This window comes from Dama dama, chromosome 24 (assembly GCF_033118175.1).
Source record: "Dama dama isolate Ldn47 chromosome 24, ASM3311817v1, whole genome shotgun sequence".
Lineage (NCBI taxonomy): Eukaryota > Metazoa > Chordata > Mammalia > Artiodactyla > Cervidae > Dama > Dama dama.
In genome coordinates this window covers 56,435,639-56,459,437 of record NC_083704.1, presented here as the reverse complement: position 1 = coordinate 56,459,437, position 23,799 = coordinate 56,435,639, and the positions used below count along the sequence as shown (strand labels likewise).

Below are 23,799 nucleotides of genomic sequence, written 5' to 3'. Positions count from 1 at the left end.
ACCTGCCCGTGTTTCATTTCCCTTTGCCCCAGCTCGACATTTGTCTCCTGGAAGACTACCAAAGGTTCCTCGCTAACTTCCTTGCTTCTACTTTTGCCTTAACAAGCCATTCTCCATTTTATGTGTTTTTAAAGCTAGGTAATATACACATGATTTAAAAATCCTTGCTCTACAGGTCATCTCTTCAGAGCTGATAACTGTTGTCTGCTCCCTGGTCTCCTTCTAGACTGAAAGGTATTCGCGTGGCTGTATATAGTCATCCCCACCCCCATCGCTCTAAGTCTCTCTCTCTTTTCCCCCTTCCGCTTTACACTTCATTTACCAGTTCTCTCCCCATCATCAAAAACGGACTTGGCCATCTCTTAGGCAGTGCCCCTTCTTATAGGCTCAGCCGAGTGTGCCAGTCTCCAACAAGTCACTCCTCTGTTCCAAAGCTCGACACCTGGGGTGAAAAGCATTGCTTGCTTCTTAGCCCTGTCTCCTTGGCCAGGCAGCCCTTACTCCAAGGCTGTTTTTAAGTTACTTCTTCTGGGGGTGGCCCTCCACCACGTTATCTCTACCACAGCATCTGACCCCATCTACCAAGGCCCTCGATACTACTTAGGGTCTACAAGTCTATGGCTACGTTCTCTAATGTCCTTCCCCTGAGTGGGGAGCGCCTGGAGCCCGAGCCAGGTCCCTGCGGTCTACTTTGCCCAGGAAGAAGAAACCAGTTACCTCCCTGCTTAGCAATTAGATGCAGAGAGACTACGACTCCCAGAAACCCTTTCGCCTCGGGCTGGAGGTTTGCCCTCTACACGTGCCCGCGTGCAAGAGACTGAGCATGCGCAATGGAAAATGCGCCTGCGCAAAAGGCTGCACGGGAGGGGACCGCCTCTCCCAGCAGGCAGTAGGGGCATTTTTTTTTTTTTTCCATCCCCGCGTGACAAGTGACTTCCGGCGTGGAGGGGCGGGGCGCGCGGCTGAGCCTGCAGCTGCGAAAGCTTGGGGAGCCGCCGGGGGGCCGGCGGGTGCCTGCGGCCATGGAGGCCGTGCCCCGCATGCCCATGATCTGGCTGGACTTGAAAGAGGCCGGTGACTTCCACTTTCAGCCAGCCGTAAAGAAGGTGAGGGCAGCTCCTCCTCCCCGCCCCCTCCCCTTTTCTCCCGCGTCTCTCAGTCCGCCGGCGCGTGACGCCCCCTGCGCGTCCATCATCTCCCCAGGCCCTGTCGCAGGGTCGGGTGAGGCCAGGAGGGGCCTCCGCTGGCTTTCCTTCGCCTGGCTCACCTCCATCGCACCCTGTCTCACCTCTGCGCGCTCGTAGAGCGTCTCCCCACCACCCGCCGACCCCGCCAGCCCTGGGTAGTACCCGCTGTCTGATCGGAACCTGTTTTCCGATTTCTTCTCCCGGCCATCCGCGATCCCCGCCGAGGCGCCTCACTTCCTCGGCGTGACGCTCTGGACCTAGTTCTGCTCCACCCCTCATCCGCGCCAGCACCGCCCTGCGGGGATCGGTGGGTGGCCCTCCTTAACAGTCTGGGTGGAAAGGCTGTGCTTGGCCCTCGTTGTGCTGTCCGTCTACGACCGGACTGGGACGGACGCCGAGGATGGCTCAGGATGTGTTTTAAGGCCCCGGCCAGCCTGACCTCTGTGATTGGAGTGGCTGTAACACTTGGTGCAATTCTGTCTGGTCTCAGAAGAAAAACCTTATCTGGAACTCTTTTGGACCAAAAGATACATCTCTATCGTTTAGGGGAGCGTTACTGCGTTCGCGACAGCGCAGAGGAGATAAATAGTATTGTAGCTTCCAGAGCGACCCTAGCAGTCCTTTGCTGACTCTTCAGTTGGATGGAAGAGAACAGACAGTTTTGGCGTTGAGGAAGGCAAGGGACCGCTGTGGGGAGATCAGGTGCGGCTGGTACAAAGCAGGGCCAGGTGTGTCGATTGGGCATCAGGTACCCTCTGAGACATCTGCCTTGGGAAGGACCGTCTGGTACCACTGAAGGACAGAGCAGAAGTGAAAAGGAGCAACCAGGAGGCTGTTGCAGGTTGACATCCGTGTGGTTTTAGTATAGCTGCTGCCAGAATCTGGATGGTGCCCCACTGAGTAAGGTGGTTGAGAAGAAAAAATAGAAGAAAGAAAACGGGTTGGGGAAGAAGTTTTCCAAGAAGCTCTCCCTTTCTCTGTTCACGCTGCCACTGCCTTCCTTCAGACACTAACAGTTTGTATTCCTCTGAGTCCATCATTTAATCTCTTTGGGCATCTTTTTCCTCATTTGTAAAACCAGAAAATTAGATTAAAAAAAAAAAACTTTGGCCGAGTCCCCCAGCTTATGGGATTTTAGTTCTCTGACCAAGGATCAAACCCCAGGCCCCAGTGGAGCACTGGAGACTTGCCAGAAATTAGGTTAATTGATCTAAAGTTCCAAATTTTTACTTCTTTCCCAAAGTTTGGTCTCCTTTCCATCTACTGTCTTAATGCCAAGATGTATATCAAATTAAGAACAGACGCTAAACACCCCCATCGTCCATGGGATGACAAAAGCATACACAGATGAATGACATCATGTTAGTATCAGAGAAAGTGAAACAAAATCTTGACCCTGGGTCAAGAATTAGGAAGTTTGGCCCAGAGTTCTAGAACTGCCATTGCTGATCTCTGGTTCCCATTTTTCTAATCTGCAAAGAATGGCAGGATCGGGTGATCTCATCTACCCCTGGTGGCTCAGCTGGTAAAGAATCTGCCTGCAATGCGGGAGATCTGGGTTCGATCCCTGGGTTGGGAAGATCCCCTGGCGAGGGGAAAAGCTGCCCACTCCAGTATTCTGGGCTGGAGAATTCCAGGGACTGTATAGTCCATGGGGTCACAAAGAGTCTGACATGACTGAGTGACTTTCACTTTCATCTGCCTACAGAATTCTGGGCCATTGGTTGCTTGGTAAAAGGGCAGAGTAATGTCACAGAAATAGTATAGACACTGGAATCAGGCAGACTTTGGTTTAGGTACCACCTTTTTGACTTAATAGCTGAGTGACTTCAGCTGTTACAAATGATCACTTCACTAATCTGGGCCTCAGTTTTCTCACCTGTAACAGAACTAATACTATACCTTATAAGCTTATGGGCATCAAGAGTTAACGCAGGGACTTTGCTGGTGGTCCAGTGGTTAAGAATCTGCCTGCCAATGCAGGGGACACAGGTCTGATCCATGGTGCAGGAAGATCCACATGCTTTGGGACAACCAAGCCCGTGTGCCACAGCTACTGAGCCTGCGCTCTAGGGCCCACGTGGCGCAACTACTGAAGCCTTGGGCCTAGAGCCTGTGCTCTGCAGCAAGAGACGCCGCCACAGTGAGAAGCCTATGCATTACAGCAGAGTGGCCTCCGCTCGGAGCGACTACAAAAAGCCGGAGCACAGCATCAAAGACCTAGTGCAGCCAAAACTAAAATAAATAAAAAGAGAAAAACAAGATATACTTTAAAAAAATGAGTTAATGCATTTGAGTCCCTAGTACAGGCCTTGGCATATTGGAAACAATACTTTCAGCTTAGCATCCTCTTTCTCTGTTTAGGAAATAGCTCAAGTCCTATGACAGCTCTGTGAGTTAGACATAGCAGGTAATTGTGGTTCAGTCGGTAAGTCATGTCCAACTCTTTGCGACCCCGTGGACGGCAGCACGCCAGGCTTCCCCATCCTTCACTATCTCCCAGAACTTGCTCAAACTCATGTCCATTGAGTCAGTGATGCCATCCAACCATCTCATCCTCTGTTGCCCCTTTTCCTCCTGCCCTCAATCTTTCCCAGCATCAGGGTCTTTTCCAGTGAGTTGACTCTTCATATCGGGTGGCCAAAGTATTGGAGCTTCAGCATCAGTCCTTCCAACAAATATTCAGGATTCATTTCCTTTAGGATTGACTGGTTTGATTTCCTTGCAGTCCAGGGGACTCGCAAGAGTCTTCACCACAGTTCAAAAGCAGCCAATATGAACACCATATTACAGGTGAAAAACCAGGCCCAGGTCGATTAGCAACCTAGGGGCATAGCCAGGACTTAACTCTGTTTTGGTATTTCTCTTTGGAAAAAGTCTTTCCAGCCTGTGTATTTTTAACTTATAACTTCTTCTTTCCCTGCTTTTTCCTCCCAGTGGCTCTGAACCCTGGACATGATTGCAACATGATACTGTTCACAGGTCTCATTGTTCTCTCAGGAAAAAAGAAGCCCAGCTTCTCCAAAGCCTGGCTGGGCTCTGGAGGGCCTCTGGTCCTCTCAGCCCCAACTGGCTGACATCCGTGTAGGTGTGCTGGGGTCCTGGCGGTGCCTTCTAGTATCTTACTCCTAATCCGTGTTGCCGAGGTCCGGGCTCTGCCAGCTGCTGGGCCTGCCTTCTCAGGCTCTGTGGCGACCCTCACATCCCGAGCAGACCTTGCTTCTCGCTCTGCAGAAGTCTGTGCTGTAGAGAGCCTGTCTGAGAGATGGTCTCTGTCCTTGACTCTAACCTTCAGCCGCCTCGTACCTCTGTGTAGTAGGGGGAGTGAGTGATCTAGCCATAGCGGATTTTGTCAGAGTTTAAAAAAATCACCTCTCTGCTCCATTGACTCACCTCGTGGCCGGAGATCTGTTTTCACTTCCCATTTTTTGGTGTTTTATGAGAACTGTGTTTACAACATAGAAATGGATTGGTCTGATGTGTGGTCAAGAATATGGGCTCTGGAGCCCAGACGCCGGGCTTTTGGTCAGTGCTCCGTCAGTGATCAGTGCTGTGACCTTGGCAAGTGTCTTACCTTCCTTGCCTCCATTTCCTCAGCTGTAGAATGCTGGCGACAATGCCGTCTACCTTTGGGTTGTTCTTAGGGCTGAGTGACTTACTAGGTGCTTGTCAAGTGTCTGGCCCGTGGGTAGGAGCTCAGTGTTAGCTGCAGATCCTGGAGGAGAAATGAGACAGGTCAATGGTCTCCTTCAGGGACAGTCTGCTGCCATCAGAGGCGTCATCCCTCGCCCCTTCACCACTGCATGACCGCTGGGACAGGTGTTCCCAGCGATGGCAGCTGAAACCTTGGTTCTAGGACTCTCAGATGTCGCTCAGGTCCCTTCTGCCTCTGTCCCTCAGGGCCTCTGGGCTCCTCTTGTACTGTCGCCTCGGGGTAAGCAAACAGAAGCCTCCTGTGAAAAGGGAGCTAATCGGAGAAAGAACATGTTCCCATTTAGATGGTCAAGTTTTACCCTATAGCTGAGGCCACATTTTATGTCTGTGAATTGGGGGATGGGTGGGGTGAAGGATTGGCTAAATCACAGCGAGGATTATAAACCAAGAGCCCAATAAATGGGCTTCAACCTGAACCCCCTGAACATGTTGGCAAATCCTTGTGTTTATGCATAGATGAATATTAGTAAGGAGATTGTTTCATGGCTTTTATCATGTTCTCAAAGGATCCAACAAGAGGCTAAGAAATGATAATGTGAGGAAAGGGTTGTTTTAGGTATCATTTAGCTCAGCAACTCACTTTTCTTTTTTTGGGCCGCATCGCTTGGCCTGCGAGACCTCACCTCCCTGATCAGGGCCTGAACCTGGGCCACAGCAGTGAGAGTGCCAAGTCCTAACCCCTAGACCACCCAGGAGTTCCCTCAGCAACTCTTAAAACATTCGTTTTCCAGATTTCAGACATACAGAAAAGTCAAAAGAATAATGCAGTGCTCGCCCAAATTCTATTAATTTTGATAGCTGGGCTTCCCTGGTGGCTCAGTGGTCAAGAATCCGCCTGCCAATGCAGGAGATGTGAGTTTGATCCCTGGGTCAGGAAGACCCCCCCCCGGAGAAGGAAGTGGCAACCCACCTCAGTGTTCTTGCCTGAAAAATCCCACGGACAGAGGAGCCTGGTGGGCTACCGTCCATGGGGTCATGCAAAAAAGAGTTAGACATGACTTAGCGACTAAACAACAACAATGGTAATAGTTACATTACACCATATTTGTGTTCTTTCTCTCTGTACACACACACACATTATCCCATGAACCTTTGAAAGTAAGTTGTACACATCTCAGCACATCCTAAGAGGATTTTCTTCTGTATAACTATACTGTTATCATCACACCTTAGAAAATCCACAAAAATTGCCTACTATTTTTTATATTTAAATTTCACCTGTTATCTTCAGACATCTTTTATAACTGTTGTCTTCTAAACTCAGATCCAATCACAGTTCTCATAGAGTATTTAGTTGTTCCTTTTTTTTTTTTTTTTAATCTCTTTTAATCTACAATAGTCTCCTCTCCTCTAGCCCCCTTAATGATACTTGTCTTTCAAGGAGACTGGATAATTGTTGGGTAAATTGTCACATCGTCTCAATTTTTCTGAGTGTCTCCTTTGGTATTATTCAGTCTGTTCATCCATCCTGTGCATTTCCTGTAAATGCAACCCCGATAGACTCATTGTTTGGGGTGAGGGTGGTCACTGACATGACCCTGCTGGGAGGCACACAGTCTGATGGAGGCACTTTCCGAATGTGGGGAGAGCAGCAGCTGATGCTAAAGGAAGTGACATTGTAGCTGAGTCTTAGCAGAGACGGTGTGGGAGGCAACACGTGGACAAGCATTGAGACCTGAGAGCGGGCATTTCAGAGTGCTGCTGGCTGGGTGTCCCTGGGAGCTGAAGGCTATTGGGAGCAGACTGAGGACCGTGAACTCTGCTCTGAGATTAGATTTGGTCCCGGAGGTTTGGGGAAGCACTGTTGTACACATTCTTCTCAGATTACATTTTTTTCCCCTTTAGATTACAGCTTTCTCCATAATCTCCCTGTCCTGAGAAAAGCAAACTGGGCTTTATTTTTTTTTTTCCCCAGGAGTGCATGTGTTTCAGAAGGATATAAAATCAGGAGTCACACTGGAGTCATGTTAGATCCTCCAGATGAGGGGTGGATTTGAAGGGGTGGGGTGTCCGGGCCAGAGGTGGATGGGGGATAGCGAACTGGCAGGAGGTAAAACCAGTGGAAGAGGGTCGGGGTCAGAGATTTGGAACTGTGGCCAGATGGAGCTGAAGGAAGCTCAGGAGTCGCTTCCCTCTGCCTGTCCCTTCTCTCGCTTCCCTGCCAGGTGGCTAACGCGGTCACGCGGCTTCCAGGTTCCCATGGGCTCACTCCGAGGCCACGTGTCACAGTTCCTGGGAAGGGGCCAGGGAGACGGGTGGGCCACGGGCGCGGTGTGAGTGTGCCGCTGGAGAGCCAGCCGCCGCCTCCCTTCTCCGCCTCACAGACCTTGGCTGGGGCCTTAAGGAGCCCTGGGAGATGGGGATCGGTGCCCTGCGCGTGTGCGGAGTGACGGATCTGGGCCCCCAGACTGCTGGCCCGGACGCCAGGTCCTCCAGCAGGAGTGGGGGAGCGGCCACGATGTGTAGATCTTGGTGGTCCAGGCTGGCGAGTGTCGTCCCTGTCATGGCGCCTCTGATGTGGGAGTAACCTCCCCTCCTCCCTCCCCTGGGTCATCCCCCTCACACCTCACAGGCCTTTCCTCACCGGGGAGGATGCTTATTTCTGGGGCGCTCTTTCCCCGGAAGGGCGGGCTGGCGGGGGGAGGCTTCGCGCTCCCCCGCTCCCGTGATTCTCTTTCCTACATTTGCTGCCGGGTCGGGATTACGATGGTGATTCCGGGCCTCAGCAGGGCCCGAGACACAAGGGAGGCTTGAACTGGGGCCCATTTACGAATGCTTGGTAGGATCCCACTTCAGCTGACTGAATTCCCCGGCTTTCTGAGCTGGCCCAGTGTTGGGTTTTGGTAGGGAGGATGGCAGCATGATGGGGCCAGCCAGGGGATCCCAGCCAGGTTGTGCAGGCGTGTTTTCCATTTTGCTCAAAAAAGGAGGCTGCTCCAGGATGTGTCTTGGCGCTGCCTTGCTACGGAGGTCGAGTTCCCAGCGGGGCAGGAGATGAGATGGTTGTAGTAGGTCTGGACTCCCTCCTGAGCCGTGGCTGGTGCTTGCCGAGGACTCCGAGGGCAGAAGCGGGAGCAGGAAAGATGCTCTCTCCCTGATTTACAGCGTCCTCTCTGTCTCTGTCTCTAGTTTGTCCTGAAGAATTATGGAGAGAATCCAGAAGCCTACAACGAGGAACTGAAGAAACTGGAGTTGCTCAGACAGGTAGGAGGACAGTATTTTTACACAGGTGTGAACAAAATTGGTTTGGGAGATAAAACTGTTCACATTTAAATTCAATAATTTTTCCTCTGTAAAAGCAAAACTAATGATGGAAAATATATAAATTGTTGTCGTTGCTCAGTCACATCCAAGTCTTTGGGACCACATGGATTGCATCATGCCAGGCTTCCGTGTCCTTCACTGTCTCCTGAGGGATGCTCAAACTCATGTCCTTTGAGTCGATAATACCATTCAGCCATCTCATGCTGTCTGCGTCCTTCTTTTTTCTGCCTTCAGTCTTTCCCAGGGTCAGAGTATTTGCAGTGAGTTGGCTCTTTGCATCAGGTGGCCAAATTTTAGATTCAATGTCAGCAACAGTATTTCCACTGAATTTTCAGGGTTGCTTTCCAATAGGGTTCACTAGTTTGATCTCCTGGGTTGATGTTTATTTTGACTAGCTGTATGGGACTGACTTAATTCAATAAATGTACCTTTTTCCCGACCCACAGTTTGCCTTGTAAGTTATGATTACAGAGTGCACAGTAGGTTGTACTATGGTGTAGCATAGATATTTTCCAGTGATCTATTTTCCTTACTTGAGTGTGTGTACCTGTGTCTTTGGAGAAGGCAGTGGCACCCCACTCCAGTACTCTTGCCTGGAAAATCCCATGGATGGAGGAGCCTGGTAGGCTGCGGTCCACGGGGTCGCCAAGAGTCAGACGCGACTGCGAGGCTTCACTTTCACTTTTCACTTTCATGCATTGGAGAAGGAAATAGCAACCCATTCCAGTGTCTTGCCTGGAGAACCCCAGGGACGGGGGAGCCCGACGGGCTGCCGTCTATGGGGTTGCACAGAGTCGGACACGACTGAAGTGACTTAGCAGCAGCAGCAGCAGCTGTGTCTTACCCTTTGAATATATCCCTCGTTTCCTCTAGGTCTGCTGCTGCTGCTAAGTCACTTCAGTCGTGTCCGACTCTGTGCGACCCCATAGACGGCAGCCCGTCGGGCTCCCCCGTCCCTGGGGTTCTCCAAGCAAGAGCACTGGAGTGGGGTGCCGTTGCCCTCTCTGTCCTCCAGGTCTACCTCTGGTGAAATAAGCTTGTTTTCTATGAGTGACAGTTGGCGCTCCTTTTGCCACATAGTTCCTGTGTATCAATTCTCAGACATCCCCTTTTGTGGTTGTCTGGTGAAGGGTCCCTCTCTCTGTCTTAGCTCACTCTGTAACGTTGTGTCTTAGTCTGTGCATGTTACCAGTGGCACCGTTTCATTTTGGGTGGGGGGGGCTGATATTGTTACATTGTAAAGCTCGACTGCTTGTTTTTTCCTGCAGGCCCCTGTGCTTGAAAATTTTGCTTCTGCCCCTGTCTCAGTTATTCTGTTGCTTCAGGAAAGGACACCATCCGTGGGTGTTTTTGATCAGTGGTTGTCCCCACATGTGGGCCTGCCAGATCATGTAAATGGCTGTCAGTTTCCGCCCTTAGGGACCCTCCTTCCGGGTCTTCATGGTGCCTGCTGCCAGTTTCCATTTCTCCCCACATCTTTGGGGCCGTCATTTTCTCCCTGCTGTCTCCCGGTTTTGCTGTCAGTATTCTTTTTGTTGATGTCCATTCTGAATGGGCGAGGTGGTCCCCGTTGTAGTTTTCATGTGAATTTTCCTGCTGATTAGCAATGCTGAGGCAGTGTTCCTAAGCTGTTTAAAAAAGTCTCAATACAATTTGTATCTGGTGAACAGGAGCTCTGGAAAGTGGGCCCCTTTCTGAATTCTGTTTCGATTTATCCACCCCAGGACATTTCTGGAGGGCATGTGTCATTGAGAACCCGGCAAGCCTTGAAAATGAATCCTGAGTGTGTTCCGAATCACTGATTTTCAAGCTGCTGTTACAGGAAATGGCCACAAGACGGCAGCACTTTTCCTGCCCAACTGGTGACTCTGGCAACGGGGGCCTTAGAGAAAGACCTGCTCCTGGGCTGTTAAATAGAGGGGGGTGTCCCAAAAAACCCTGAAGAGCTGGGGTCCCTTGCTTCTTCCCCCTCACCTTTAACCCTCCAGACACGTCCCATCCCCTGGAATCAAGGCGCTCTTAGGTGGTGGTGGTCATGGGTGGGCTGACTCTCAGGATGGAGGCCGGAGGCAGGAAGTCCTGCACAAGGAGGCGACCTGGAGGTGTTCTTTGAGCCCAGAGGCTCCACCGTCCTTTGGGAGCGTCTAGCTTGGTTTGAGTGCTTGAGGGCCCAGCTGGATCTGCAGATGGTGGTCCTGTCCTGAGGGTTCAGGCCCTCCAGGGGCAGACCGGGGGCTCATCATCTGGCATGTCCTGCCCAGCTCCCCCAGCCAGCCACGCAGTCCCGCCTTGATCGCAAGGCTGCCCAGCCATACCTTGTCACCTAGGCTCAAAGGCCTTGTAGTAAACTCTTTTTGTCATTTAATTCTTTTTTATTTGATATTTCATTTGGAGCTGATCAATGCATAGAGTATTTCTGACGTTATATTTATTATTGGTTCAGTTCAGTCGCTTATTATTGGTTAAGTGTACCTAAATGAGGTAGTCAGATACATGCACCTGTTTTTTACTTTCCACTCGTTCGTTGCCTTTGTGTGTTGATTCCAGAGTGCGGAATAGGTTGCCCATTGCTGTAGCATGAGACTTTTTCCCGATGATCTATTTTCCCTAGTTGAGTATGTGTAAGTGTGTCTTACCCTTTGAATTTATTCCTCGTTTCCTCTTTGCCTCTGGTAAAATCAGTTTGTTTTTTATGTGAGAAAATCTGCGTGCCTTTTGTCGCATGGTTCCTGTGCATCAGTCAGACGTCACCCCCTGCGGTTGTTCTGTGATGGGTTCCTCTCTCTGGCTGTCTTAGTGCGCTTTGTAACATTATGTCTTGATCTGTGTATGATGTTACCAACGGCCCAGTTTCATTATTGGGGGGAAGGGGTGTTGGGGGCTGATATTATTGCACTGTAAAGCTGTACTAATTTTTTTTTTCCAGGCCCTTGTGCTTGGAAATTTTGCTTTCTCCCATGTCCCATTATTCTTACTATTGCTTCAGGAAAGGACACCATCCAAGGGTGTTTCTCATCGATGGTTGTCTCCTTGATATCCAGCCACGTGTGGGCCTGCCGGAGTTAACAGCTATTCGTTTCCGCCCTTAAGGACCCTCCTTCTGCGTCTTCACAGTGCCTGCTGCCAGTTTCCATTTCTCCCCACATCTCTGGGGTCTTTCGCTTTCTCCCTGCTCTCTCCCGGTTTTTCTGTCAGTAGTCTCTTTGTTGATGTCCATTCTGAGCGGGAGAGGTGGTACCCTGTTGTAGTTTTCATGTGCGTTTTCCTGCTGATTAGCGATGCAGAGGCAGTGTTCCTAGGGTGTCATTTAAGAGTCCCAGTACAATTTGTACCTGGTGAACAGGAGCTCTGGAAAGTGGGCCCCTTTTGAATTCTGTTTCGATTAGCCACCCCCGGACATTTCTGGAGGGCACGTGTCATTGACAATCCCAGCAGACACAAGCACAGGTCTTCAAGCTGCTATTACAGGGAACGGCCACAAGACGGCAGCACTTTTCCTGCCCAACTGGTTACTCCGGCAGAAAGCCTTAGGGAAAGTCCTGCTCCTGGGCTGTCAAATAGAGGGGAATGTCCCAGAAAAACACCGAAGGGCTGTGGTCCCTTGCCTCTTTCCCCTCACCTTTCACCCTCAAGACACATCCCACCCCGTGGAATCAAGGTGCCTTTCAGTTCAGTTCAGTCGCTCAGTCGTGTCCGACTCTTTGCGACCCCATGAATCACAGCCAGGCACACCAGGCCTCCCTCTCCATCACCAACTCCCGGAGTCCACCCAAACCCATGTCCATTACTTTGCCAACAAAGGTCCATCTAGTCAAGGCTATGGTTTTTCCAGTGGTCATGTATGGATGTGAGAGTTGGACTGTAGAGAAAGCTGAGCGCCAAAGAATTGATGTGTTTGAACTGTTGTGTTGGACAAGACTCTTGAGAGTCCCTTGGACTGCAAGGAGATCCAACCAGTCCATCCTAGGGGAGATCAGTCCTGGGTGTTCATTGGAAGGACTGATGTTGAAGCTGAAACTCCAGTACTTTGGCCACCTCATGCGAACAGTTGACTCACTGGAAAAGACCCTGATGCTGGGAGGGATTGGGGGCAGGAGGGGAAGGGGACGACAGAGGATGAGATGGCTGGAGGCATCACCGACTCAGTGGACATGGGTTTGGGTGGACTCCGGGAGTTAGTGCCTTTAAGTACTGTCATTCCTGGGTGGGCCGAGTCTCAGGATGGAGGCTGGAGGCGGGGTGTCCAGCAGAAGGAGGTAACCTGGAGGTCCTCTTTCAGCTCAAAGGCTCCACCATCCTTTGGGAGCGCCTGCTTGGTTTAAGTGCTTGAGGGCCCAGCTGGATCTGCAGATGGTGGTCCCATCCAGAGGGTTCAGGCCCTCCAGGGGCGACTGGGGGCTCATTGGCTGACTTGTCCTCCCTAGGTCCCCCAGCCAGCCATGCAGTCCCGCCCAGACCCAGGCATGTGACAGCCACAGCTCGTCACCCAGGCCTGAAATCCTTGTAGTAGACTCTTTTTGTCATTTAGTTCTTTTTTTATTTGATATTTCATTTGGAGCTGATCAATGCATAGAATATTTTTAACGTTATATTTTTTATTGGTTAAGTGTACCTAAATGAGGTAGCCGGATACGTGCAGCTGTTTTCTACTTTCCACTCGTTCATTGCCTTTGTACGTTGTGATTCCGCAGTGTGGAATAGGTTGCCCCTTGCTGTAGCACGCGTCTTTTTTCGGATAATCTATTTTCCCTACTCGAGGGTTATACCTGTGTCTTATCCTTTGAGTTTACCCCTCGTTTCCTATCCCTCTGCCTGTGTGTGAGAATCTGCCTGCGTTTTGTCACATAGTTCCTGTTATCAGTTTTGAGCTATCACATCTTGTGGTTATCCTGTGATGGGTCCCTGTTTCTTTCTTCGTTCACTTTGTAACGTCGTGTGTGGTCTCTGTATGGTGATACCAGCGGCTCAAATTCTTTTTTTTTTTTTTTTGCAGGTGGGCAGGGGCTGATATTATGACATTGTAAAGTTGTGCTGCATTTTTTTTTTTGTCCAGTATTTTTACACTCTTTTTGTCATTTTGTTCTTTTCTTTTAAATTTCATTTCAAACTTATCAGTGCATAGAGGATATTTTTAGTGTTTATTTTTCCTGAGCTCTGGCTGACTGATGTAGTGCCATACATATATGTTTTTTCTTCCCTTGGATTATTTTTTTCGCACGCTATTATTACAAATTCTGGAGTCGGTTCCCCCGTGCTGATCTGGAGTTACTGGGCTGTCCAAAGTGGACCAGGTTCTCCATCTACAGGGGTTGCTCTCTTTCTGGCATATACTTCCCAGCTGCCTCACGCCCAGTGCTCTCCCACTTGGGAACCCTCACCTGCTCAGGTTGTGGTGATGTGTGACCCAGTATAGGTTTTACCGAGGCCTCATGGGAATAGAGCAGGCAGTTGTTTCAGGTTTGTTTGTTTTAATGCAATTTTATTCTCTCTGAGTTCATTTACAATTGTGTATGTGCTTGAGATAAACATGATCCACACATGCATATACATATATCAATTCTTTTTCTCATTCTGTTTTCATATACATTATCACAGAGTGGTTAAATTTGTTTAGTAAGTCAATAGTAGGTGTTTGGCAAGTTCATTTGCATCCAGTTTTTTATCTGTAAGTGATATTACAGAAAATTTTTCTTTCCATATCTGACTTAGTGTTATCATCTCCAGATCCATCCAGGTTGCTGCCAGTGACACTTTTGCATTCTTTTTTTAAGGCTAATAGTCCATTGTGTGTATGTAGCTGACCTTCTTTTTTTTTTTACTTTTTTATTAGTTGGAGGCCAATCACTTCACAACATTTCAGTGGTGTAGCTGACCTTCTGTATCAGCTTCTGTGTGGCTGTAGTTTTTGGACGCTTGCATCCTTTCCTGTTGTAAACAGTGTCCCAGTGAATGTGGGGGTGCACGTGTCTTTTGAAGGATGGTGTCTCTGCATTATTCCTAGGAATGAATTGCCGCATGGTTGGTCGCTTGTTTCTGTTCGTGAACCCACATCTGTCGCATTCTCCATGGTGGCTCTTAGCAGTTTTCATTCCCATGGCAGTGGAGGATGGTTCCCTTTTCTCCATGGCTCTCCAGCACTTACTGTTTGTAGACTCTGTGCTGAGTGCTGAAAGATGATACCTCATCATCATTTTGATTTGCACTTCTCTTAAGAATTAGGAGTGGTAAAGGTATTTTTATGTGCGTTTTTACTTTCTAAGGATGAGTAAGATTTACTTTGGAAATTTGCTTTTGAAAGCCATTGCTAACGAATTCTTACCTACTGCTATTTCTAGAGCATAGGTGCCTTTTTGAGCCTCCCAGGCCTTGTGAATATTATGCGTTCTTAAGCACAGGTTTTCCAGTTGTTACCAGAAAAGGCCATAAGATGGCAGCATTTCTTCAGACCCAGCTTTAGTCAGTGGAGCAACCAGAGCCTCAGGAGAGTTGGGTTCATGGGTTGTAATTAAGAGTGCAAAGTGCACAAAGAAACACGCAAGGGCCTGTGTCTCACCACTGCCTCCTCACCCTTCACTCACCAGTCACAACTTAACCCCAGAGAGGCGCTTTGCTGGGGGTGCTGCCAAACGTCTGTGGATGAACTTTAAGGAAGGAGGCTAGAAGTGGGAACCCCACCAGGGGACATAAAGGGTGACTTTTCACAGCTCTTGAACCCCAGAATGTCCACCAGTTTTGGGGTGCTGTAGACTTGCAGTAGCTATGGGAGGGCCGGCCTGGATCTGGAGTTTGGGGTCCCATGGAGGGGCCTAGTCACTACAGATCCAAGGAAGGCTCCTTGGCTGCCCAGACTCCCCAGCTCCCTCAGCCCTGGGACCTAAGCCGGCTCAGGCTGTGAGGATGTGACAGCAGCCCAGGTCACCGAGGCCCAAGGGGAATACTGCAGGCCTTTCTTCCTCTATTTCTTTGTTTAAAAAGTTCACATATACGTGTAGGGGATTGATTGTGGTGGTGTTCTAGGTGTACAGCGACCTGATTCTTTATATTTCCTGTTCTGACATTTGAGGAGAGAATTTACTGTTTCTCCTCAAGTGGAACTAGCTTCATTGATGACTATAAAAATGAAAAATCATTAATGTAGAATACATAACCAGTATAATATAATCAAAGATGTCCCTGTATATATATGTACAGAGTAAGCTATACTAGTTAAGCCTGACTATCCAGGGATCACTTACCTCTTTGGTATGTAACTATCTAGATTTTTTTCACTTTGTATAACTAGTTGGATCTATTTCTGTATTATTTTCAGCAGTGAAATTATGTTGCTTATCTGTTAGATGCTTTTTCCTCTCCAACGGTAAATGTGTTATGGACATGTTGACATGTCAGTAGAGAGCCTTGTCTTCAGTTTTCATGGCTATTGTATCTCATATTTTTAGATACAGAAATACAGGTCAAACATTAAATACATTAAAAATTTTAATGCATGTTTTAAACTACTTCCTGGAAAAGTGGAACTGATTTGGTGGAAGCATCCTGGCTGGTGGGACGGTTGTTCAGTGACTTCCTTTGGATTTCTTACGCTGCACAGTCCCCCAGCTCCGACGTGTCCGTCTGGGCATTTGTGGGCACATAGGCCTGTCTCCTGCTCCAAATGACGGTCGGCCTCCTCTCACCCTCCTGCAGAATGCCGTCCGTGTCCCACGTGATTTCGAGGGCTGCAGTGTCCTCCGCAAGTACCTGGGCCAGCTCCACTACCTGCAGAGCCGGGTCCCCATGGGCTCGGGTCAGGAGGCCGCCGTTTCTGTCACCTGGTGAGGGCGGGCGGGCAGAGCTGGGGGAGCCTGGAGGGTGCCCCTCTCTCCCCTCCCCGTCTCCTTGCTATAGAGGATGGGGAGCTGCTTGGGGTGGTTTTCCCCAGCCCCCTTCCCTCCCCTCCCACCCTGCACTGGGAGGGGGCGCTTCACCAGCTGCCCCCTCACAACTGTGGCGGCCTGTCCCCAGGACTGAGATCTTCTCCGGGAAGTCGGTGGCCCACGAGGACATCAAGTATGAGCAGGCCTGCATTCTCTACAACCTTGGTGAGCTGCCTCGCCCCTTCCCTGGGGCCCCCTTGCTCCCAGCCCTGCCCATCTCAGCAGAAGACACCTGGATCCTGACCGCCCCCTGCCTTCCCTCAGCTCTGCCCGCCTCCTGGGCCGCGGGGAGCCCCCTGGTGGGGGAGGCTCTGCGAGGCTGCCTGCTCTTGGAGTGCTGCTGTGTGCTCTGGGCACAGAGGTGGCCTCTCCTCTTTGTCTGGATACCCCATCTCCCCCGCCACCCCCCTTGTGGCTCAGCTTTGCTTCTGGCGGGAGGAGGCCTAGGCTGGCCTTGCCATCAACCCTGCTGGTACAGCCTCAGCCTGGGGAGCCGAGGCCTGTGAGGGACTTGTCCCTGCTTGGTGCAGAGCTGGAGCCCCAGATCACTGGCTCCCCCACCACCACCCCGTCTCACCCTGGGCACCCATGTGGGCAGCAGCCCCAGCTGAGCCCTGACCCATGTTCTCTGCCTTCCCAGGGGCACTGCACTCCATGCTGGGGGCCATGGACAAGCGGGTGTCTGAGGAGGTGAGGAAGCGGGGCGGGGTGCTGAGTGTTCTCAGTTCCAGAGTGAACCCCACCCCTGGATTGGCTCTGCCTGACACCCGCTCTCCCCCAGGGCATGAAGGTCTCCTGCACCCACTTCCAGTGCGCGGCCGGCGCCTTCTCCTACCTGAGGGAGCACTTCCCCCAGGCCTACAGCGTGGACATGAGCCGGCAGATCCTCACTCTAAACGTCAACCTTATGCTGGTGAGGAGCCGCCCTCGCTGGGGCCGGACGGTGGCGCACAGCTCAGGGAGGGACAGGCCGGGGCCTGGGCTGCGACCCGCTGAGCCCCAGGTGGGGCAGGAGCTGCTCGGAGGGGAGGCTGGGCGGGGCGGGGTGTGTGCGGCCTGTCCGGGTGAGGAAGGTGGGCCTCTGCACCCCCCGCCCCAGGGCCAGGCGCAGGAGTGCCTCCTGGAGAAGTCCATGCTGGACAACAGGAAGAGCTTCCTGGTGGCGCGCATCAGTGCACAGGTAGGCTGGGGGGCGAGGGCCTTCTGGAGACTGGGGCCAGCCCTGGCTTCCCCCAGCCCCCGACCGGAGCCCGTCCTGGCCCCCAGGTGGTGGATTACTACAAAGAGGCCTGCCGCGCCCTGGAGAACCCTGACACCGCCTCGCTGCTGGGTCGGATCCAGAAGGACTGGAAGAAGCTGGTGCAGATGAAGATCTACTACTTCGCGGCTGTGGCTCATGTGAGTGCGCTGTGGGCGCGGCGGGGGGCGGCGCTGAGGTGTCACCCCTAAGTAAGCAGGACTGTTTCTTCCGTCCAGCTGCACATGGGGAAGCAGGCGGAGGAGCAGCAGAAGTTTGGGGAGCAGGTGAGCGAGCCGGGGCCAGGAGGGCACTCAGACTGTTCCAGCCCCATTAGACCCCTGGCGGGGGGTGGTCCCCTGGAGGTGTGGGCTATGGGCAGAGCTGCAAGCGGACACTAACCTTGGTGCTGTTGGCTGGCTGGAGTGTGGTGGCCGCTCGGCCTCCTGTCTCCTCTGGGCCACCTACGGGTCAGACAGGCTGGGTCGGGGAGGCAGGAGGAGCAGGGTCCACACGGAAAGCTGGACCAGGCTCTGCTGGCCCCTGTAGGTTGCATACTTCCAGAGTGCCCTGGACAAGCTCAATGAAGCCATCAAGCTGGCCAAGGTAATGACGGGGGAGAGCCTGGCCGGGCCAAGGGGGTCCTGGGGTGGGCCGTGGTTGTACTGAGCTCCGCTCCTCCCCCACAGGGCCAGCCTGACACCGTGCAGGATGCCCTGCGCTTCGCTATGGACGTCATTGGGGGAAAGTGAGTCTCTGGGGCTCCAGGGGCTCTGGTTTTTTCTCTGCCTGCATCATTGGGAGGAAGCCACCAGGGCCAGAGAGCAGGGGCCCACATGGGGGTGGGGGCGAGGTCCTGGGTCCCTGCTGACCACTCAAGACTCGCCTCCCCGCCCCCTACGCCAGGTACAATTCTGCCAAGAAGGATAATGATTTCATCTACCATGAGGCCGTTCCGGCGCTGGACACCCTTCAGCCTGTGAAAGGTCTGAAGCTGAGGGGAGCCTGGGATGGGGTAGGGGACGAAGGTGCGGCAGAACAGAGGCAGTCAAGGCTGGGTGGGCCTGGTCTCCATGACTCTTTGCCTCTCCCTCCCAGGTGCCCCCTTGGTGAAGCCCTTGCCGGTGAACCCCACAGACCCTGCTGTTACGGGCCCTGATATCTTCGCCAAACTTGTACCAATGGCAGCACACGAAGCCTCATCGCTATACAGGTGAGTGGACAGACAACCCTGTTAGCCCAGGCTGGGATGTCTCGAGACACAAGGGCTGCCAACAAATTGCGGTCTTCTTGCAGTGAGGAGAAGGCCAAGCTGCTCCGGGAGATGATGGCCAAGATTGAGGACAAGAACGAGGTCCTGGAGTGAGTGCAGAGCTGTGGGGGGTGGGGGTGCAGCCTGCAGCAGAGCGGGGGAGGGGGTGATGAATGGCCAGTGAATGGTAGGCTCCTGGCTCACCCTCCCTGCCCTGGGCCTCATGTGCATTTCCAGCAGCGCCCAGGGCAGGTTTTGTGCTGGTGGCTGGGACATGGTTGTGCGCTCTGCTAGGACCTTGGACGTTGCTTAATTGGGGGGTGGGGGGGGCTCCTTTTATGTGTGAGGGTTTGAGTCCACACCCACCTGGTCCTGTTGCCCCACAGCCAGTTCATGGATTCACTGCAGCTGGATCCTGAGACAGTGGACAACCTCGACGCCTACAACCACATCCCACCCCAGCTCATGGAGAAGTGTGCGGCTCTCAGCGTCCGTCCCGACACCGTCAGGAACCTCGTCCAGTCCATGCAGGGTGAGTATGGAGCAGGTGGAGGTCACCTGCTGCTGTCCCCTGTTGGGCAGGGACGGAGGTTTCACCTCTCCTGGCATAGCACCCACCCCCTGGCTGTGAACCAGCGCCCCCCGTGCCCCAGGAGCTGACCCTCTCCTCTGTGTCCGCCTGCAGTGCTGTCGGGGGTGTTCACAGACGTGGAGGCCTCCCTGAAGGACATCAGGGACCTCCTGGAGGAGGACGAGGTGCTGGAACAGAAGCTGCAGGAGGCGGCGGGCCCGGCGGGGGCCAGCACGGCCGTGTCTAAGGCCGAGCTGGCAGAGGTGAGGCGAGAGTGGGCCAAGTACATGGAGGTCCATGAGAAGGCCTCCTTCACCAACAGCGAGCTGCACCGCGCCATGAACCTGCACGTTGGCAACCTGCGGCTGCTCAGCGGCCCCCTGGACCAGGTGCGGGCTGCCCTGCCCTCGCCGGCTCTCAGCCCAGGTGAGCCCTCCTCTCCCCACGGGGTGGGGTGGGGTGGGGTGGGGTGGGGTGGGGTGGCTCTGGCCTCACTGCCTGTCACTGCTCGCAGAGGACAAGGCAGTGCTGCAGAACCTGAAGCGCATCCTGGCCAAGGTGCAGGAGATGCGGGACCAGCGTGTGTCCCTGGAGCAGCAGCTACGCGAGCTCATCCAGAAGGACGACATCACGGCAGCATTGGTGACTGCCGACCACTCGGAGATGAAGGTGGGTCGGGTGCGGGCAGCGGGCTGGCTCTTGGCACCCCGCCTCAGGCGGCAAGGCCCTGAGCATCTGTCCTCCCCCACTCCCCCCCACAGAAGCTGTTTGAGGAGCAGCTGAAGAAGTACGACCAGCTGCGGGTGTACCTGGAGCAGAACCTGGCCGCCCAGGACAACGTCCTCCGGGCCCTGACTGAGGCCAACGTGCAGTACGCGGCCGTGCGGCGCGTGCTCAGCGACCTGGACCAGAAGTCAGTGTCTGGCCCTGGGCCCCAGGGCCTGCCTCCCGGAGCCAGCCTGCAGCGGCTCACCTTCCCCCTGCCCTCTGCCCACCAGGTGGAACTCCACGCTGCAGAGCCTGGTGGCCTCCTATGAGGCCTATGAGGACCTGATGAAGAAGTCCCAGGAGGGGAAGGACTTCTACGCAGACTTGGAGAGCAAGGTGGCTGCTCTGCTGGAGCGCACGCAGTCCACCTGCCAGGCTCGCGAGGCGACACGCCAGCAGCTCCTGGACAGGTGAGTTTGGGGACACCCTGGGCACAGCTGCAGAGCCAGGCCAGGCTGAGGGGGCTGACTCCCCGTCTCCGTTGCTCACCCCACAGAGAGCTCAAGAAGAAGCCGCCTCCACGGCCCACAGCGCCAAAGCCGCTGCTGCCTCGCAGGGAGGAGGGTGAGGCGATGGAGGCCGGAGACCTGCCTGAGGAGCTGCGCAGTCTGCCCCCCGAGCCCTTCCTGGGGGCCGCCGCCCCCCTCCACTTCCCTCCCGGCCCCTTCCCCAGCTCGGCAGGCCCAGGACCCCACTACCTCTCCAGCGCCTTACCGCCTGGTACCTATGCAGGCCCCACCCAGATGCTGCAGCCCAGGGCCCCCCAGCCCCCGGGACACCCAGGGGTGGCAGTGGCCCCTGGACCTGCTCTCTACACAGCCCCCGCCTACGCCCCGGAGCTGGGCCTCGTGCCCCGGTCTTCACCCCAGCACGGCATGGTGAGCAGCCCCTATGGGGGGGTGGGGCCACCCCCTCCGCTCGCTGGCCTCCCCTCAGCGCCCCCTCCCCACTTCTCAGGCCACGAGTTGGCCATGGGGATTCGGCCAGCCACCACCACCGTGGATAGTGTCCAGGCCCCCATCTCCAGCCACACAGCCCCACGGCCAAACCCCACCCCCGCCCCTCCCCAGGCCTGCTTCCCGGGCCCCCCACCACAGCCGCTGCCCCTGCCCTACACCTATCCGATGGGGCCCAAGCAGCCCCTCACAGCGCCCCCGGCCCAGCACCACTTCCCTCCCGGGGTGCCTGCGGGCTTTCCAGCCCCGAGGATGGCACCCCAGCCTCCCCCTCAGCCCCTTCCACTTCAGCACCCGCACATCTTCCCGCCCCAGGCCCCAGGCTTGGTGCCTACCCAGGCCCCCTACCCCTTCGCCCCTCAGCCTGGGGTCCTGGGGCAGCCATCACCCGCCCTGCACACCCAGCTGTACCCTGGCCCCTCTCAGGACCCTCCGCCCCCACACTCCGGGGCTCTGCCTTTCCCCAGCGCCGGGCCCCCTCAGCCTCCCCATCCCACCCTGGCCTATGGTCCTGCCCCTGCCCCCAGACCCCTGGGCCCACAGGCGGCCCCTCTCTCCATTCGAGCCCCCCCGCCTGCCATCCAGTCGGCCCCCACTCCCCACCTGGTGCCTTCACCTGCCCCTTCCCCGGGACCGGGCCCCGTGCCTCCACGGCCCCCTGCAGCAGAGCCGCCCCCCTGTCTGCGCCGAGGCACCGCTGCTGCTGACCTGCTGTCCTCCAGCCCTGAGAGCCAGCATGGAGGCCCTCAGCCTCCCGGGGGTGGGCAGCCCCTGCTGCAGCCTATGAAGGTGGACGCGGCTGAGGGCCGGCGGCCACAGGCCCTGCGGCTGATCGAGAGGGATCCCTATGAGCGTCCTGAGAGGCTGCAGCAGTTGCAGCAGGAGCTGGAGGCCTTCCGGGGCCAGCTGGGAGCCGCGGGGGCCCTGGACACGGTGTGGCGGGAGCTGCAAGATGCACAGGAGCTCGACGCCCGGGGCCGCTCCATCGCCATCGCCCGCTGCTACTCGCTCAAGAACCGGCACCAGGATGTCATGCCCTACGACAGCAACCGCGTGGTGCTGCGCTCTGGCAAGGACGACTACATCAACGCCAGCCGCGTTGAGGGGCTCTCACCCTACTGCCCCCCCTTGGTGGCCACCCAGGCCCCCCTGCCTGGCACAGCGGCCGACTTCTGGCTCATGGTGCATGAGCAGAAGGTGTCGGTCATTGTCATGCTGGTGTCGGAGGCCGAGATGGAGAAGGTGAGAGGGAGGGGCTGGGCGGGCGCCGGGCAGGGACCCTGGATCGCCAGCCCTAACTACCTGTTTGTGCCTCAGCAAAAGGTGGCGCGCTACTTCCCCACCGAGCGGGGCCAGCCCATGGTGCACGGGGCCCTGAGCCTGGCCCTGAGCAGCGTCCGTGCCGCCGAGACGCACGTGGAGCGGGTGCTCAGCCTGCAGTTCCGCGACCAGAGCCTCAAGCGCTCTCTCGTGCACCTGCACTTCCCGGCGTGGCCCGAGCTGTGCGTCTGCTGCCCGGGGTGGCGGGAGGGGCGCTGCGGGCTCCGAGCGGCTCTGGCTCAGAGACCCCCATCCCCCCTGCAGAGGCCTGCCTGACAGCCCCAGCCACCTGCTGCGCTTCATCCAGGAGGTGCACGCCCACTACCTGCATCAGCGCCCGCTGCACACGCCCGTTGTCGTCCACTGCAGGTAGGTGTGGGCAGCTCCTGGGGCTCCTCGGGGGCCCGGGGGCCGGCCTGACCCCGTCTTCCGGCCTCAGCTCGGGAGTGGGCCGCACGGGGGCCTTCGCGCTGCTCTACGCGGCCGTGCAGGAGGTGGAGGCTGGACGCGGGATCCCCCAGCTGCCCCAGCTGGTGCGGCGCATGCGGCAGCAGAGGAAACACATGCTCCAGGAGAAGGTGAGGCTCAGCGGGCAGGCATGCGCCCTCCGCCCGGGGACAGCCCCCAGCTCACCAGCCCGTGTGCCCCCGCAGCTACACCTCAAGTTCTGCCACGAGGCCGTGGTGAGACACGTGGAGCAGGTGCTACAGCGTCACGGCGTGCCCCCTCCCAGCAAGCCCACGGCCGGCACTGCTATCGCCCAGAAGGTGAGGGGGGCCCCTCCCAGGGGCTCTGGGCACTGCACGCACCCTCTTCACCCGCTCGTGTCTCCCCAGAATCACCTTCCTCAGGACTCCCAGGACCTGGTCCTCGGCGGGGATGTGCCCATCAGCTCCATCCAGGCCACGATCGCCAAGCTCAGCATCCGGCCTCCTGGGGGCATGGACTCCCCGGTGGCCAGTCTGCCAGGCCCTGTGGAGCCCCCTGGCCCGCCGCCCCCTAGCCTCCCAGAGTCCACCCAACTCCCCTCCTCCTCCCCACCCCCTCTTTCTTCTCCTCTGCCCGAGGCCCCCCAGCCTGAGGAGGAGCAGCCGGTCCCTGAGGCCCCCAGCCTGGGGCCGCCCTCCTCCTCCTTGGAGCTGCTGGCCTCCCTCACGCCCGAGGCCTTCTCCCTGGACGGCTCCCTGCGGGGGAAGCAGCGCATGAGCAAGCAGGACTTCCTGCAGGCCCACGACGGGCAGGGGCTGCGGGCCGCACGGCCCCCCGACGACCCCCTCAGCCTCCTGGACCCGCTCTGGACGCTCAACAAGACCTGACCAGGTGGACACTCGACGAGCCCTGACTGGGCGCGCCCGCCTGGTCCTCTCACTACATCGTCTTCTGGGCCTGTCTCTCTCTCATTCCTGCTGCCTTCAGCCCTGCCTGGCCCAGCCTGCACTTCTGTGGGTAGCAGGTCTTGGGTCAGGCGCCACTTCTCTGTGGGACCTGTTTTTCAGCTCTTTGCTATGGAATAAACAAACCTGTTCTGTGGCCGGTGTCTGCCCATTGCTGCTCCTGGGCGGCCACCCTGGTTTCCACACTCCGACCTGCTTATGCAAGGAGCGTCCAGAGCTG

At 55.3% G+C, this 23,799-nt stretch overlaps 1 protein-coding gene and 1 long non-coding RNA gene across 4 annotated transcripts; one reads left to right on the top strand and one right to left on the bottom strand.

Moving 5' to 3' along the window:
• Nucleotides 1-919: 919 nt before the first annotated feature.
• Nucleotides 920-23,715, top strand: PTPN23 (protein tyrosine phosphatase non-receptor type 23). Of its 2 annotated transcripts, XM_061128734.1 has the most exons (26): nucleotides 1,048-1,106; nucleotides 8,031-8,105; nucleotides 9,890-10,027; nucleotides 15,852-15,979; nucleotides 16,170-16,246; nucleotides 16,722-16,771; nucleotides 16,863-16,994; nucleotides 17,181-17,261; nucleotides 17,348-17,479; nucleotides 17,558-17,605; nucleotides 17,868-17,924; nucleotides 18,008-18,066; nucleotides 18,225-18,304; nucleotides 18,417-18,531; nucleotides 18,615-18,680; nucleotides 18,957-19,102; nucleotides 19,256-19,567; nucleotides 19,656-19,810; nucleotides 19,903-20,054; nucleotides 20,140-20,319; nucleotides 20,406-22,107; nucleotides 22,183-22,367; nucleotides 22,450-22,554; nucleotides 22,625-22,763; nucleotides 22,839-22,952; nucleotides 23,022-23,715. In XM_061128734.1, exons 4-26 carry the CDS (start codon nucleotides 15,942-15,944, stop codon nucleotides 23,499-23,501), a joined length of 4,605 nt encoding a protein of 1,534 aa, XP_060984717.1. In that variant the 5' UTR covers nucleotides 1,048-1,106; nucleotides 8,031-8,105; nucleotides 9,890-10,027; nucleotides 15,852-15,941; the 3' UTR covers nucleotides 23,502-23,715. The 2 variants fall into 2 exon arrangements, with proteins under 2 accessions (XP_060984716.1, XP_060984717.1); XM_061128733.1 differs by lacking the exon at nucleotides 9,890-10,027 and having other exon boundaries at nucleotides 920-1,106.
• LOC133045999 (uncharacterized) lies at nucleotides 17,418-19,356 on the bottom strand. Of its 2 annotated transcripts, XR_009690387.1 has the most exons (4): nucleotides 19,232-19,356; nucleotides 18,937-19,141; nucleotides 17,721-17,782; nucleotides 17,418-17,557 (listed from the first exon to the last, which is right to left on the bottom strand). It is a non-coding gene; the product is annotated as an uncharacterized LOC133045999 (long non-coding RNA). The 2 variants fall into 2 exon arrangements; XR_009690388.1 differs by lacking the exons at nucleotides 17,418-17,557; nucleotides 17,721-17,782 and adding an exon at nucleotides 18,589-18,714.
• Nucleotides 23,716-23,799: the final 84 nt, after the last annotated feature.

Bases quoted from the DNA above. Each gene is read 5' to 3' on its own strand.
- PTPN23 (XM_061128733.1), top strand. From the start codon at position 1,023: ATGGAGGCCGTGCCCCGCATGCCCATGATCTGGCTGGACTTGAAAGAG. The intron at 16,772-16,862 runs GTGAGGAAGCGG...GCTCTCCCCCAG, and splicing joins ACAAGCGGGTGTCTGAGGAG to GGCATGAAGGTCTCCTGCAC. The intron at 20,055-20,139 runs GTCAGTGTCTGG...TCTGCCCACCAG, and splicing joins CTCAGCGACCTGGACCAGAA to GTGGAACTCCACGCTGCAGA.